Source organism: Vulpes vulpes, chromosome 2, assembly GCF_048418805.1.
Source record: "Vulpes vulpes isolate BD-2025 chromosome 2, VulVul3, whole genome shotgun sequence".
Classification (NCBI taxonomy): Eukaryota; Metazoa; Chordata; class Mammalia; order Carnivora; family Canidae; genus Vulpes; species Vulpes vulpes.
Genome location: NC_132781.1, coordinates 42,698,238 through 42,713,505, shown reverse-complemented (window position 1 = coordinate 42,713,505; position 15,268 = coordinate 42,698,238). Strand labels below are relative to the sequence as shown.

The 15,268-nt window shown below is 53.1% G+C and overlaps 2 protein-coding genes across 6 annotated transcripts in view; one reads left to right on the top strand and one right to left on the bottom strand.

Moving 5' to 3' along the window:
- Window positions 1-308: 308 nt before the first annotated feature.
- On the top strand, window positions 309-7,832 carry PROCA1 (protein interacting with cyclin A1). Of its 4 annotated transcripts, XM_026016191.2 has the most exons (5): window positions 309-780; window positions 4,314-4,400; window positions 6,118-6,253; window positions 6,537-6,695; window positions 6,792-7,832. In XM_026016191.2, exons 1-5 carry the CDS (start codon window positions 693-695, stop codon window positions 7,453-7,455), a joined length of 1,134 nt encoding a protein of 377 aa, XP_025871976.1. In that variant the 5' UTR covers window positions 309-692; the 3' UTR covers window positions 7,456-7,832. The 4 variants fall into 4 exon arrangements, with proteins under 4 accessions (XP_025871976.1, XP_025871979.1, XP_025871978.1 ...); XM_026016193.2 differs by lacking the exon at window positions 6,537-6,695 and having other exon boundaries at window positions 335-780; XM_026016192.2 differs by lacking the exon at window positions 4,314-4,400 and having other exon boundaries at window positions 353-780.
- A 974-nt stretch (window positions 7,833-8,806) lies between these two features.
- Window positions 8,807-15,268, bottom strand: part of SUPT6H (SPT6 homolog, histone chaperone and transcription elongation factor) — a 36,350-nt gene continuing 29,888 nt past the window's right edge. For both annotated transcript variants that reach the window (XM_026016188.2, XM_026016189.2), the window contains exons 29-37: window positions 14,524-14,719; window positions 13,899-14,137; window positions 13,203-13,316; window positions 12,908-13,032; window positions 11,098-11,210; window positions 10,745-10,822; window positions 10,482-10,648; window positions 9,921-10,108; window positions 8,807-9,620 (exon numbers count right to left, since the gene is read on the bottom strand). In XM_026016188.2, coding sequence (XP_025871973.1) covers window positions 9,434-9,620; window positions 9,921-10,108; window positions 10,482-10,648; window positions 10,745-10,822; window positions 11,098-11,210; window positions 12,908-13,032; window positions 13,203-13,316; window positions 13,899-14,137; window positions 14,524-14,719 — 1,407 coding nt within the window. In that variant the 3' untranslated portion in view covers window positions 8,807-9,433. The remainder of the gene's footprint in view (window positions 9,621-9,920; window positions 10,109-10,481; window positions 10,649-10,744; window positions 10,823-11,097; window positions 11,211-12,907; window positions 13,033-13,202; window positions 13,317-13,898; window positions 14,138-14,523; window positions 14,720-15,268) is intronic.

Below are 15,268 nucleotides of genomic sequence, written 5' to 3'. Positions count from 1 at the left end.
GGGGCCCTGGGGATGGGTGCCCCGAGGGGCTGGGAGCCGACTTCAAGTCCTCATCTTGGGAACTGGGCCTTGGGCTCCTGCGGAGAGGCCTGGGGGCACGAGGAAAAGAGCGCGCGCGCACGCCTGCGAGCCGGACCCCGCCTTGCTCCCGAGCCGGACGGCCGTCGGAGACGCCGGGGGGTGGGGGTGGGGGCTGCGGGCGGGCGGGGCTCCCGGGCAGCCGCTGGGTTCCGAGGGTTTGGGAGGGGCTGGATTGCTGCGGAAGCTTGAGGTGGAGAGAATGGCTGGGGCGGGGCTAAGAACGGGGTGGGGGCGGGGCTAAGGTCCGGGGGTAGGACTAAGAGCGGGGTCTGGAGAGGAGCTAGGGATGGGACTGAGGGGGCTGGGCCTGAGCGGCCGAGCTAAGGTTTAGGCCCGAGAGAAAGGCGGTACTAAGGTTCCAGGTGGGACGAAGAGGGGCGGGAAGGAGGTGGGAGGCCCCGGATGAAGAGCGCGGCTGAAGCTTAGGTTTGGGCTAAAACAACACAGAGCAAGGGGGGGGTGGAGGGAGAGATTGGGCAAGCATGGGGCGGAGTTAAGGGCTGGATCGGCGCGAGGCTGACATTGAGGTTTACGGCTGGCTCGACCAAGCTGAGGTTCAGGATTGGACTTCCGCGAGGAAGTCTTGTAGAGAGAGAACTGGGCTAAGAGCGATGTGGGTCAGGACGACACTGACGATCGAAAGGTGGACTAAGGAAAAGACTGAGGACAATGCCAGCATCTGGGCTGAGAGCAGCACTGGTAAGGAGGGGGCGGGGCAGGAGTTTGGGGGTGGGTTCCGGTCTAGGGGCGTGGCACTCAAGGAGGGTTTAGAACTGGGTAGAGCCTGGAGAAGTAGGCGGGGTCAGGCTGGGCCCGGGCGGAGTTAGGGCCTAGGGGCGGGCTCACGCCGAGCCGTGGGCCAATGATTGAGGACTGGGGTCCTGAGGCCCTGGAGAGTGCCTGCGGGTCGGCCGGGCGGGTCCTGCTGGAGCCAGAGCGGCCGGCCCCTAGCTAGGAGTGGGAGGCGTTGCCTTGTTGCAGTCGGAGCCCTGGCCGCTGCCTAAGAAGTGCGGGGCCTGGCCAGAGCGCCTGGTCCAGCACCCACCCAGTCGCCAGGTTGGGCCGGGCGGTTCCAGTGAATCTCAGGGGAGGAAGGAGTCTGGAGGTTCCACGCGTGACATCACAATTACTGTCAGATGTGGCGGGGCCAGGGCGGTATTTCCCAGAAGACAGTGCACACTGCGCTGTCTAGCTCCCTCTTTCTCCCTGCTTCCCTTCCTTTCTCCCTTCCCCCTCTCCCTTCCTCCCCCATTCAGCTGCTTTGGTGCCCAACCTGGAACCCCACCACCTGTGCCACAAGGGCGGGGGGAGCGCCTCAGCCCGCAGTACTGGGAGGATTCTGTACAAATGAGCATCACCTGTGAGTTTTGAGTTAGGCCCTTGCACCTGGTTGAATGCCCCACCAAGAATACCACCATAAGCCTCCGTCTTCCTTTCAAGCCGTCCCTCTACTCATTTCATTATGAAGTCTGCCCTGTGTCTGGCCACAATTACTGCTGCTCCTAAGTAGGAGCTCTCCTATCTGTGAAATTGGAGAGCAGGTTGTCTTCCTCCTACCTGAAGAGTTACCAAGTCCCACCCCTTGGCAGAGTTTTGATCCATTTATTAACTTGTGTCTTTGGACAGCTTTCTTATCCTGACTCTCTGAGTCCCCCACTGATAGAATGGATTGTGGTGAGGATTTCAGATCCAAGGCATATTTTAGAATCCCAGCACAGTGCCTAACTTTGGAAAGATGCTTATCCTGGGCCACTTCTCATTTCTAGAAAAGTCCTCAGTGTTGAACTCTGGACAGAATCTCCAGTGCTGTGGCTTCTTTATGGTTGGTTCCAATAGGGTTTTTTTCTATTCTACTCATGTATTTATTCAATCAACCGACATTTATGGGACACTTTTCATGTCCCGGAACTTGCAGATACAGAGGCAGATAAAATATGGGCCTGTTCTCAAGTTGCCCTAGAGTAAGTGCATAAAGTACCATGGCAGGGTAAAAGGACACAAGACATGTGTTACCAATTCTGCTTGGAGAGAGAGTGTTGTTCTTTCCAAGATAAACAGGTATTTCTGGGGAGTGAGAGGCAGGAGAGAAAGAATGGAGAAGAGAGGGGTAGGAGGAAAGATGATTGAGAAAAACTTAACAACTGAGGAAGGAACCAGGGCCGGGTCCTGGGGGGGTCAGTTATGTCATGATAGGGAGTTTGCGCCTCATCCTGAAGGCAGTGGAAGGCTATTAAACAGGAGGAACATGGTGGATTGGTTGGAAAACTCAATTTAGCTGCATTGTCTGCATGCGGGTAGTAAAACAGAAGGCAGGGAGATTAGGCAGGAGGTTCTTGAGTTGTCTTAGGAATAATGAAGTTCTGAACCAAGTTAGAGGCAGATGTGGGGGACAGGTAGGCATGGCAAGACTTGGTCATCAACTGGGTGTAGAAGTGAAGGAAAGAGCCATCCCTAGATTTCTAGCCAAGGTGTCCATTCCTTTCTGAAATGAAAGAGATAAAAGGAGATGGCTCCTGGAGGGCAGGGAGAAGATAGATTTGTGTATGATGTGCTGGTCTAAGATGTTTTGCAAATGTCCTAGAGAATATTGATTTTGTGCTCAGGAAAGCAGTCTGGACTGGAGGCCTTGATTTATGTCATTTTTTTTGATGGATGTTGAAACCATGTAAGTGGATGACATTATCCAAGAGAAGTCTGTAGAGTTTTTGAGAAGGAGGTCAAACAGAACCCTGGTAATTACCAATTTAAGGGGTACAGCAGAGGAAAAGGAAACTGCAAAGAAGTCAGGGAAGAACTAAATAGCCACTCAGAGAAGGAAGACAGAGGAGATGAGAGAGGTCAGTCATGGGGGTCAGAAGAATAGTTTGCAGAAGAAAAGAGATCAATTGGTCAACAGTGTCAAGAAGGGAAGAAAGAAGAAGAAGGCCACTGGGTTTAGTTATTAGGAAATTGTTGAGGGGGTGGGTGCCTGGCTGCTTCAGTCAGTAGAGCAGGGGGCTCTTGATCTTGGGGTTATGAGTTTGAGTCTCACATCAGGCATAGAGATTACTTTTTTTAAAAAAAAAGCTTAAATAAATAAATACATAAATAAAAAGGAAATTGTTGGTGGCCTTTGCCTGGGCTTTTTTGATAGAAAGGCCCAGTAGCTGCCATGCTGTATGTGGCTGGCAGAGAAGAGAGGTGGAGACTCTGAGCTAACTGAAGGTAGGGACTTGACCTCCTCCACTGGTACCTGGTGAAGCTAATCAATATGTCTGTTAAATGAACAAGTGAATAAACCTGGATTGAAAAGGAAGCTAGGCGGGATATGCAGTGGTAGAGGGAGAAGCAGGGTTCATAGAGTATTTTGTTTAAAGATAGTCATTGCTTGTAGGAAAAAAAAAAAACAGTAAAGAAGGAGAAGGTAAAAATTCTGACTGGGACCTAGGATTCAGGGGCTTTGGGCAGGAGAAAAGTGGAGGGGTACTTCTCCAGGCTGGGGGAGAGTCGATGAGCGGGGGAGCAGCCTCAGGTAATGCTGGTACAATGATCTGAAAGGAACAGCAGCAGGGTAGGAGTTTCCAGGAAGGTGCTGGAAGTTATTCATTCATTCATTCATTCATTCATTCATTCCATAAATTTTGGGTACTGTGTTGTGGAAAATAGAAAGAGCTGACCAGGGACCTGTAGAAAGATGACCAAGTGCCGCTGAAGTCCCCGCTGAAGTCTCCCAAGCAGTCAGCTTAAGGAGCAGGACTCAGCTCTGATGCCCCAAAGGACAAAGCTAGCTGTGGGAAGTAAGGGCAAGTGGCAGACTCTGCCCTGTGGCTGCTGATGGAACTGTTGCCCTATCCAGCTCAGGAACACCCTCTGACCAGCTTCCACATGCCCCGGGAATTCCTGCAATTGTCCCTCCTTGCCTAGGCTCTGGCTTACTCCTATTCATTACTTCACATTCTGCTCCTGTTACGCTTCTTCCAAGAAGCCTTCCTCATCCCCTAGCACTGTCGCACTCCTTGGTAGATGCCCTTGTTCTAACTCCCACAGGCCTTCCTCCCCCCACTTCTTTGCCTGAACTGCTCACCCTCTGGTGTCCCCCTCCTCGCCCCATCCCTCAGCTCCTTGAGAAGGGGGAGTGTTGGATCGTTTTTTTTAATCTGCATCTCCAGGGTGCAGGTGGGGCTTCTCAGGAAGTCTGTGATGAGTGAATGGCACGGGGAGGGGCTGCTGCCACTGCCACTCTACTCTCTCAGATGTAAACAGGTTACCCAGCTGGGAGAGAGGACATCTGCTGGCTGGCGTGGCGTCTAGCACGGATGCATCTACCTTCTCCTCTGAAGGTGGGTCCAGGGAATCTCTGGCCCCAGGGTTCCCCACCACCTCTCATTTGGGAAAACTAATACCTGGTGGCAGGCAGGAGGGAGGGAAGTGTTTGGTCCCCAAAGGGGGGACCCCAGCTGCTCCAGCCCCACCCCATCCCATACCCCTGCCAGGCGGGGAGGGCCCTTTCTCTGGAGGCCACAAGTCACCCCTGTGTTTTGTAGCACTTTATGGTGCACAAATCTCTTTGGCATATGTGAACTGAGTCCTTTCAACAATTCTGCAAAATAGGTATTACCACCATCCCCATTTTGTGGATAAGGAAATGAAGGTGCAGAGAAGTAATTTGCCCTGGGACATCCAGCTAGTGACAGAGCTGGGACTTGTACTCAGGCCTGTCTGACTACAAGTTCAGGGCACTTGCCACTATGCTGCCCCCTGTCCCTAGTTCAGTGCTGAAGAAGGTGGTGGTGGCGGTGGTCCAAGGTCCAGCCTCACATGCCTTATTCCCCCCAGGATGGAAAAGGAGCACAGGAGAAGCAAAAATGGAGGCCACCAAATGGGACAGGGGCATATGGGGCACCTGGGACCCTCACAGCCTGGTGGGGGAAAAGGAAGGAAGGAGAAATGTGGGGCAAAGCTCTTACCAAGCTGCTGTGCCATCTCTCAAGTACTTTTAAGGCCACTTGGACTAACACACGCCTAACCTGGTAACTCCTGGCTGGGGGCCGGTGTAACGTCTTGTCCCTGGTCCACCCTCGTAGAGGCTGGATAAAGGCTCAGTCCTCCTGGCCTGAGGGAGTAAGCCAGCTGCTGCACCCCCTACCAGGCTGTCCTGGAGTTTATCAGTGCCAAACCACTTCTTCCTCCAGGGGTGGGTAGAACTGGAGACCAGGGGAGAGGGGAGGAACTGCAAGAAGGTGCCTTGCTCTCTCTGTCCTAGTATGTGAGACTTTAGCACATGGAGTCACTTCATGGGGTGGCCTGAGGGAGAGCCAGTGGTAGACTAGAGATGGTGGGGTTAGAGGGCGTGTCCAGTGTGTCCAGGGCTTATGTTCACCTGAACAAAAGAGGTGAAGGCTCGCTCCAGGGCTTCCCCCAAATCCCAAATCCTTACCCCCAGCAGCTTCTCAATTGTGTCTGGGAAAGGGAACTTGCTGCCTACAAGGGATGGAAGGGCTCAGGCTGGGGTCGGGTTGTTCAAGTCTGTGGCTCTAAGGAGATGGGATGGGGAAGGGAGAAGCTGAGGAGACAGACCAAATCTCTCCCCCAGGCTTGAGCCTCCAGGCCACAGCAAGTCTCGGGGCTGGAGTGATCCTGAGGCTGAGGGCTAGGGATGGGGCTTCCTGGCGGTGCAGGGCAGGCTAGGAACTCTGAAGTGGTGCTCCTCCCTGCCATGTGGCTCCATGGTCTGCTTGGCCTGAGGGCCTTCCCCTACCCAGGCAGCCTGCGGAGTTCCCCTGGTATGATAGGCAGGCATCAGAGGGGAGCAAGGGAAACTTGCTGATACATTTTCCTGAGAGTCTGGTTGGAGGATTTGTGCAGGGGGGCCTGAGGGGCAAGGGAAGTGCTGAGTTCCTACTGGGTGGTTACCACTCAGAAGCAGAAAGGTGCCAGGGAAGGTAGGGGTGGGGGTGGCAGGGGGGTCTGGTGAAGATAGATTGAGCTATGGGAGGGGAGACCCAGAGGTCTACTGCTGTTGCCACCCCTGCATGACCCAGACTCCTGCCCTCTCAGGTGAATTCAAGGACCCGGACAGGTGCTGCTGGAAACACAAGCAGTGCACTGGGCACATTATCCACCCCTTCACCTCTGACTATGGTCACCACAACCTGCACCTGCACTCTGTCAGCCACTGCGACTGTGATTCTAGGTAAGGGCCCTCCTCCTTGGGGGACGCACAGCCCGAGAGAGACTCCTGGGCAGAGCAAGGCCCACAATTTCCCCACGGTTCCCCCTTCAGCTTTGACCTGGCACTGCCAGCCCAGGTCCTGCTTCATAGACCTGGCTCTGCCCCAGAGCCACGGGGAGGAGGTTTCTCTTGGCAGCCTGGACTGAGCATGGTGGAAGCCAGCTGTCCTTCTGACTCTGGGACCCTGGTGTGTGTGGGGTAGTCATGGAGGCCTGGGAGCCAGGCTGAGTCCTCTGTGTGGCAGGCTGAAGGACTGCTCAGAGAAGACAAATAGCAGCAGCTCCCGAGATGTGGGCCCAGCCTGCTCCCGAGATGAGGGCTCAACATGTTTCAACATCATCCAGTCCCCTTGCTTTGAGCTCATCCCAGAGGAGGAGTGTGTGGAACGGTTCTGGTATGGCTGGTGAGTGCTGGCAGGCTGACAAGGGCGGCACTAAGGGGCACTGGCCCCCCCACTCTCTGTCAATCTTTTCTTTCCCTGTCCCCCCCTCCCTCCCAGGTGCAAAAGCTATAGGCCTATCTCTGTGGCCGTGATCCACCATCCCATCCACCATGACTGTGGGGCAGATAATCTGAATGAAGAGGAGGAGGAGGAGGAAGAAGAAAGCAAGCCCCCCATTCCGACCCAGGTGGGGCCGGCCACCACCACCACACCCGCTGACCCAGTTATGGGCACAATCACAAGTACCCCGGATTCAGCAGCTCCCATCACTATCTGGCGCTCTGAGAGCCCCACAGGGAAGTCCCAGGGCCACAAGGTGATCAAGAAGGTAAAGAAGAAAAAAGAGAAAGAGAAAGACAAGGAAGAGGATACAGATGAGAAGCCAAAGCCGAAGAAAAAAGTCAAGAAGGGCAAGTTGATTAAGAAGAAAAGCCCGGTTAAATCGGAATCTTCACCTCCAGACCTGAGCCGGTCAGTAAGCCCGAGAGAGTTGACCAGGATGTCAGAGTCCAGCCCAGATAGCCGGGGAGACCTGGAGAGTGAGGACAGTTACAATGACCCCAGGCGGGAGGAGCCCTCCAGCGAGGATATCTTGGAGTCTTCGTCCCCCAGGAAGAGAGAGAAGAACGCCATCCAGACTAAGAAACCTGGGGCAAAGGCCTCACCAGTCAAGAAGGTCAAGAGGAAATCTCCCCCAGCATCAAATCCCAATCTCAGTTGAGGCCAGGGCATCCAGGGTGAAGAATAAATGCGATCAAGCCTGTAGCTGACCCCCTGCTGCTGTTCTCTCTCCCTCCAACCTGTCCCTTCCCAGGGGAGGGGGTGGGTTCTGGGCGCAGCAGGAGTCAAGGGGCCAGGGGCTACTGGGGTTTTGGAAGAGTAATTTGTTCCTCAGGACGGAGTCCATGGGAACAGAAGGGAGGGCAGAGGCGGGGCACAGCCTGTTTCTCTGTAACATTCTAGGCTCAGGGCAGAGCACATCTGGATGGGGTGGGAAGGAGGCTCCCCATCTTTTGGGAGACTGGTCTGTGAAATCCACTCGGGGATAGGCAGTGCTGTCTGCAGTGATACCCCTAATAAATTGAACCTTTTAACCCACTCTGTGCCACTGTGCCTGGCCTTTCCCTCTTCTAAGTGGCCCTTAGGAAGATGCTGGTGGCACCAAAGGGAACATGGTCTTCCTGGCTGCTGTGTCCCTGACAGAAGACCGGCTCTTCCCTCCCAACTCTTGCCAACAGCCAAAGAGATCTTGAATGATGTAATGAAGTCAAGATGGGAAGCTCACGGAGTTTGGGCAGCAGTGATTTCTCTGCTGAGCCCCAAAGCAGAGGAGAGGGAGGAGGAAAGCCTCATTTAGCACAAACTCACAAAGCTTTGAGACCAGGCCCTTCTGAAGAAACAGGGGAGACCAGGAGTTTGGAACACACACAGGCAGTGGGGCCAGGAGCAGGGGCTAGGGCCAAGGGGGCTGGCTGGTCCCAAGCTGATAAGAGGGAGGCCAGCCTCCCCTGTAGTAGCCTGGCACTTTCTTTTCCAGGGCAAGCCTGGGGCCCATCCTGGGGCAGACATCCTCATGTAGAGCTACTATCACAGATCAAGCCTTGGCTGGCAATGAGTGGAGTAAGAGGCGCAGGGGCTCAAACTGAGAAACCAAAATTTACTTGCGGCCCTTCTTCACTGCGCCAGAGGTGGCTAGTGGGCACAGTGGATGGGACAGCCACCTGTGAGTGCAGTAACAGCAGCTAACTGGTACTGGGGCCTCATGAGGTTCCAGGCCCTGGGCGGAGCGCTCACATGTCCTCTCTTAATCCTACTGGCTGCCCTGATGAGGCAGATTATCACTCCACTTTACAGAGAAGATGGCGGGGTCAGAGACAACAGGCACAGGGCTGGGAGGCAGAGCAGGGATGTGGCCCCAGGTAGTCAGATTCAGAAGCTGCTTGCTGTTCTGAGTCACTGCCTCTTTGATGGCCTGGAAGGAGTCAGAGGGAGCCCTGAGAGCTCCACACACACTGCTTTGAAAGCCACCCTTCAAAAGCTGGAGTGTTGGAGAGAGAGGCTTTGCCAAGTGCTCTGTAGAAACACTGTTTATTCAAATGACAGGCAGGAAGCGGAGGCAGCAGCAGGTGGGTGAAGGCGGCCAGGTGGGGGCTGGGCAGGTTAGCACTCCTCCCCTTTGTCCCCTGCAATTTTGCTTTGCTAGCCACCGGAGCTGTCGGCATCAGGGTCAGAAATACTTTCCCTCTTCTCCCTCCTGCCCCAAACTGAATAAATAGCATTCCTCTCCCCACAAGAGTTGGGGGAGACTCATGTGCTGAGCTTGGTGCCCCGGGGTCACAGCCCAGAGTCAGATGAGGGCAAAAGCTCAAAAATGGCTTGTAGGGAGTAGAATACAAAACTGTTCCACTCTCATTCTCGTCTTCCTCTTCTTCCTCCCCGCCACACTCCCCTCCCAGCCTGGTCCCAGGATAGGTGGTCGGTGAGGGCCTGGAGTGGGAGAATTGTCACCTAGCGTACACTGAGCTCAAATTCCCAAGGCCATCCAGCTTGTCACGCTTGTCACCCATCCAGGCTGACCACCAAAGAGAACGTCAATTCACGTCACTTTATGGACAGAAAAGGAGGGGCAGGGAGTGAGGCAGTGGGCAGCTGGGCCTCTCCCAGCCTCAGAGGTAACTAGAGTCCTAGGAGCAGGCCCCCTACCGATCCATCTCATCCAGGAGTGGGGTGGCATCGCCAGCAATGGACATGGGGGTGCTTTCGATCATGGGGCTGGGAGAGGGCCGAGGTGTCAGCCGCTGCTTCTGTTTCCGCCGCTCTGCTTCCTTCTCCTGTAGCCACTGCTCTGCCATCTTCCCCCAGTCGATGGCTGCGTGGCTGTTGGACCTGGGAGAGGAAGAAGGGGCCTGAGATCAGGATACTCTGCAGCTCACCAGAAGAAAGCCTTCTCACCAAACACTGCTGATCATCCATCCTTACAGAAATGGACTTCCTAGTTTTGGGTAGCAGTAGCAGTCATGGTGAGCTGCCACATTGCCCTTTTCTGTCTTCTAGAAAGCAGTCATCCTGGGCTATCACTGGGGTCACAGCCCTCACAAGGTCCAGGGTCTTGCCTAAGCTGAGCCTGTTGGCCTCTTGACAATACCTGCCCCTAATAACCTTCTCTGTCACCAACTATATACTTACTTTGGCTGCTGCTGCCGTTGCCGAGAGCTGGAGGAGGGCTGGGGCTGGGCCTGGGCAGACTGTGGGGTGGTGCTGGCCTGTAGTTGGTGGTACTGTGGTGTGGTGATGGGCTGGCTGGGGGTTGTGTAGGAGTAGCTGGGGGTCATTAGTGGTGTGGCCACTGGCTGCTGGGCTGGCGTTGGGAACACCTGGAGAAAGGTGAACAGTTAAATGGGGGTGGGTCTCTTGAGCACGTGCAGTCCTAAGCAGTAGAGAGAGGCCAGCAGAATGGGACCTGGCACAACAATGGAGCCCACCAGCCCTGACTGCTTGAAGGTCCCAAAGATCCCAAAGGACTATAGAAAAATCAGACCTTCTCTTACTCCCTTTACCCTCAAGTGGGCCTGAAAAAAGGGCTGTGTGTCAGACACAGTTCCTAAGGCTGTGAGCCCCATCTGTACATATGGGCACTGTGGTGGGCACTGCCAGAGGCCAGTCTATGGTCATGGATCAGTAAAGGATGATGGTTCCGTTTCAGTCTTCTTTACCGTCTGCAGAGAGCCTTGCCCCCAAGTCACGTACGTGGTAAGCGCTGCTGCCTCCTCCACTGCCGCCATAGCCATACTGGCTGGAGGCCCACTGGGCTGGGGTGGCATTAGGGTTCTGTCCTTGACCTGTCACAGCTGCAATAGCACTGAACATCTGCGAGGTCATGTTCTGGGGCAGGGCATTCACAGCCCGTGTCAGATCTGTAAGCACAGAGAGGTGGGGGATGGGCATGTTGGAGGTCAAAGTCCTTTTAGCACCATCCCTCCAGCTCCCAGTCACAGACATGGGTTCCTTACCTGCAAGGTTGATGTTGGCTGGTGTGGCATTGATAGAAGCAGGTGTCCGTGTCCTGCTGCTGCTACTAGGAGTGATGCCTATAGGAAACGGTCAAAGTTAGTTCTGTCCCTCCAGAAACTTATTTCTGGTTTCACAATGTAGAGGGCTGGAGGAGGTCCTGAGGTGGGTGGAGAGAAGGGAAGCTGCATCGGCAGAGTAGATGGAGGACTTCCTTGATGCCAAGATGCTGGAGCAGAAGTGAGACAGCTGTGGTGAGAGACCAGGCCTCATCCCTTCCACAGGTGGCAAGTGATCACCTTGATTCAGGGCCTATGTGTCCTAAGCACACCCCAGAGCTCAGAGCAGAACTCACCTGGTACAGGATCCTGGTAGTGATCCTTAAACCATCTGAAAAGTCCATTCACAGTAGGGAAGATTTGGCCCCGGTACCGGAATCCTTCTGGAGTTACTGTTACATATTCTATCCTGGGATTTTAGAAGGAGACATGTGTCAGATACCACTTGGGGCCAGCCCTGAGAGAGCGGCCAGAACAGATCACTATGTGAAGGAGCCACACTGGGTGCTGGGGGAAAGGAGAGATGAAAGATCCCTGACCCTGTCAAAGGAGGCCGCACTCTGAGGTGAGCACAGGTAAGGCCAGGAGCTTGGTGTACAGGCTGCCAGAGGAAGGCCTGCTGGGGGCTGGGCCACCATCCTGGGCTGCAGAATGATGGCAGCACACTGCAGGTGAGGGTAAGAGTGAGGTCGCAGTGTCAGGGTTGGAGGGGCCAGGGTACCAAAAACAATTCCCAAGACCGGGAGTCTGGAAGCACCCCTGTTAAGGTGGTTAGTCTGACCTTACTCAACACTGTAGTGTAGGGAGTACATAAGAGAATGGGTTCTGGGTTCAGACCAGTTCTAGTTCCAGTTGTGGCTCTGTCACTTGCCACTTAGATGACTTTATATGAAGTTACTAAACCTGGGTCTCCGTTTCATTTGAAAAATGAGAGTAATGACACTTAAACCTTTAGAATTAAGTGTAAGAAATACCTGAAGATGGTGCATGGGAAGCACTTAGCACAATGCCTCAATAGGGTTCTACTGACTTAAGGATAACTTTCATTTACCCACAGACGATGACAAATATCATAAAGTTCTCATTTATAAAGTTGAACCCTGCTTCCTAAATCTAATGACACTGAAGTATTGTCAATTCTGCAATACAAGGAGTCTGCACACCTTCCCACGGAAAGTTATCATGTTGCCTCTACTCCCTTGTTTAAAGGTCACTTGTTTGTTCAACTATTCCTCATGGGACAGTGTCCAGCCAAGAGCCCTGGCTGCCATCCTCTGGAAGCGTGATGGTGAGTCAGAAATGGTTTCTCAGAAACATACTCTACATATGCCCAAGATGGTGTAGAGTTTGGAGTCTAGAGCTTCTTGTCACCTAGCCACTGAGTCCCTACTAATAATCTATACTGTTTATCATGTGCAAGTAGTATAGAGACAAGAGCAGAAATGCACTGGCCTTGGCCAAGGGCTGAAGGAAGGATGGGGGCATAGAGAAGGCTGGAAGAATGATCAGCCTGGGTAACAGACAAGAAAGCAAATCTAGAAAAAATGGGACTTTGTCTGATTCAGAGTGAGCTCTAAAGGGACCCAGACAAAGGAATATCTAGGAAGGCCAGCCTATCAGTCACACACAGAAGGGAACAGAGGGGGATTCAATGGTAGGAAGAAGAAAAGCTCTTCTCACCCACCCCTTCGGAACAGGTACAAGTTATCTGGCACACAACAGTGACAGTGAGCCATCATGTGCTGACTCGCCTTGGCAAGGGTGAAGTGGAGAGTAAAAAGAGTTGTGTCCTGGTCCCCACCTTTGCTAGTCAGGTGGACAGGGGCAGGTGATTTCCATTACTCCTTGGGAGAGAGAAGACGCAAAGGAAAAACTTTTTCTCACAGGGCTGAGGAAAGTATCTTTTTTTTACCAAATCTTTCCCTTTTGCCTCTAAATCATCACCCTCTCTCCCCAGCTCCAACCTCCACTGCTGGTCTAAACAGATAAAAGGCAAAAGACAGTTAAGCAGAACCAGAGAGAGAATACTGCTCCAGAGGTCTCTAACTCCCCTGCTAGCCTATCTGCGGACCCCAGTGGCAGCACCTTCTCAGCACCAGTGCTCACCTGGGTTTACCCCGGGGCTGGTATCCCAGTAGGAACTTGCCGGGCAGTTCCTTGCAGGCACAGATGAAATAAGGGATGAAGGTGGGCTTCTCCTTCTTAGTTTTGATGAGCAGCTCCTCTAATTTCTGGGGGTAGAATGAGGGGGAGAGGTTGGGATAGCAGCATGCTTGGTACACAATGTCTGGTACATACATGAGGTACACTTCCTTCACCAGATGAACATCCCCTACACTGAAGGGAAATCATATCCTGAAGTCACTGGGAAAGCTCATGCCTGGAAGAGCCCTGGGCTCACCTTACGGTCACCACCACTGCAGTCCTGATAATATTTGTGGTTCAGAAGGTCCCGGGCAAAGGATGCCATGGGCTGGACGTAGCGAGCAACAATCTCATCCAAGTCTTCAAATTCCTGTGGGGAGATGGTAAGGCCCCGTGTGTCACATTCCGAGCTGAAACTCCTGGCCCTTCATCCAATCCACTCAGAAGAGGATCTAGAGGAGGACATGGACTTCCCAGCCCTGCTGTAGCCTCACTTCACTGCAAAGACCCCTCAAGTTACTATCTGTTTGAGTCATGCCCAGATTTATGAGCTTACAAGGCACAAAATTCTTTAAACCATAACTTTGATTCTACCCTGCCACTTGGGAACAAGAGAGCTTCCCCAATTTTTTCTCTACTGAAAACAAAAATGAGAAATGTGTGTGCGTATGTGTACACAACCACGTGCTTCTACATGTATATTTTCTCCTATTTCTCTGCTGATGCTCTCAAGATAGTCTATTTTAAAATCAGGAGAACACAGAGAGAGGAGCAAAACATACAAAAGTGTTATCAAATGACTCATTTCACAATCAACCTCCTGTTCCACTGCTCTGTGCAGCTAAACTACATATAATGCACATAAGCCACTCTATCAGCTCAAAGTAGCCAGAAATGGCGTGTTTCCAAGAGAAGGAGAGGTGACGGGGAGCGGGTGGGAGCCAGCTCTCACCTCGCTGTTGATCCACAGTGTGGCCCCCAGGCTGAAGGCATTTTCTTTGCCCTCTTCCCGTACATCCACATGTTGATAGATGCCATCGCTGACCTTCCAGGTCACAGTCAGGTGATTTTCACCCTTACTGCTTGGGCGGATGATCACGTCACCCTGGTCCATGGTCTCCATCATCTTTTCTGCTTGCTTGAAGTTTATATTATGGAAGGACGGGTGTGCGATCACTCGCTTGATGTATGCTGAGGAGGGCAGAAAAGGAGTACACACTGGGTGAGGGGACTGAGACAACTTGTGGCTTCACTTCTGACCCACTATCAAATTCTGAGACTCTTTCACCTTCTCCAGACCTGGGTTCTCTGAGGTGAAGGATGTGTGAACCTGGCTTCCTAAGGTGCTGAGAGAATGAAGCTCTAAGAGTCACAGTGCATTACCAAAGAACACGTGACCCACAAAGACCCTGGCTTCCAGCCTGGCCACTGACTCCAGCCACGATGTTTCTGGGCCTGAGCACCTCAAAGCAGCACTCACTCCCCCCGCCCCGAGGTACAGCCATCAGCAAGCGCATAGTGCAGAGAGAGGGTGGCCAAGACCCAGGCTGCAGAGGTGTGGTGGACGCCACACTCACTGGTCCGCTGTTGCTTCCGTTTCATGTCCTCCTCCTGCTTGTGGTCCGCTGCTTCGGCATCAAAGTCATAGTAGGTGTCCTTGGGCAGTTTCCACTCATTGTTCCTGTCCATGAGGTCTGAGGTTCGGCAGGTGAGATCGGCACTAAACTTCTCAATGTCAATCTTCATGATGCGGCAGTGAACGGTCATTCCCACCTAGATCCACAGAACATTTGAGCTGGAAGGGACAAAGATGATCTAGCCCGATGACCCATTTTACATGTGAGAAAACCAAAGTCCTTGGGATCCCTGGGTGGCGCAGCGGTTTGGCGCCTGCCTTTGGCCCAGGGCGCGATCCTGGAGACCCGGGATCGAATCCCACGTCAGGCTCCGGGTGCATGGAGCCTGCTTCTCCCTCTGCCTGTGTCTCTGCCTCTCTCTATCTCTCTGTGACTATCATAAATAAATAAAAATTAAAAAAAAAAAAATATTAAAAAAAAAAAAAAAAAAAAAAGAAAACCAAAGTCCAGGCCAAAAGATGGAGAGTGATTTGCCCAAAGCTAGCCAGCTAGCAAGTAGCAGATTAGGAGTTCAGTGTGGAGTCTGGTCTGCAGACTATGGGCCATGGTCGGCACAGATGCCTCTTACTCTAGGCAGGAAAACCAAACAGGAGCTTCCTGGGATCTACTCTGCCACTGGCACTATTCCCTCCCATAAAGTTACCTAATTACTGTTCCTGGGGTGCAAAGTCTGGCTGCCCTTTTT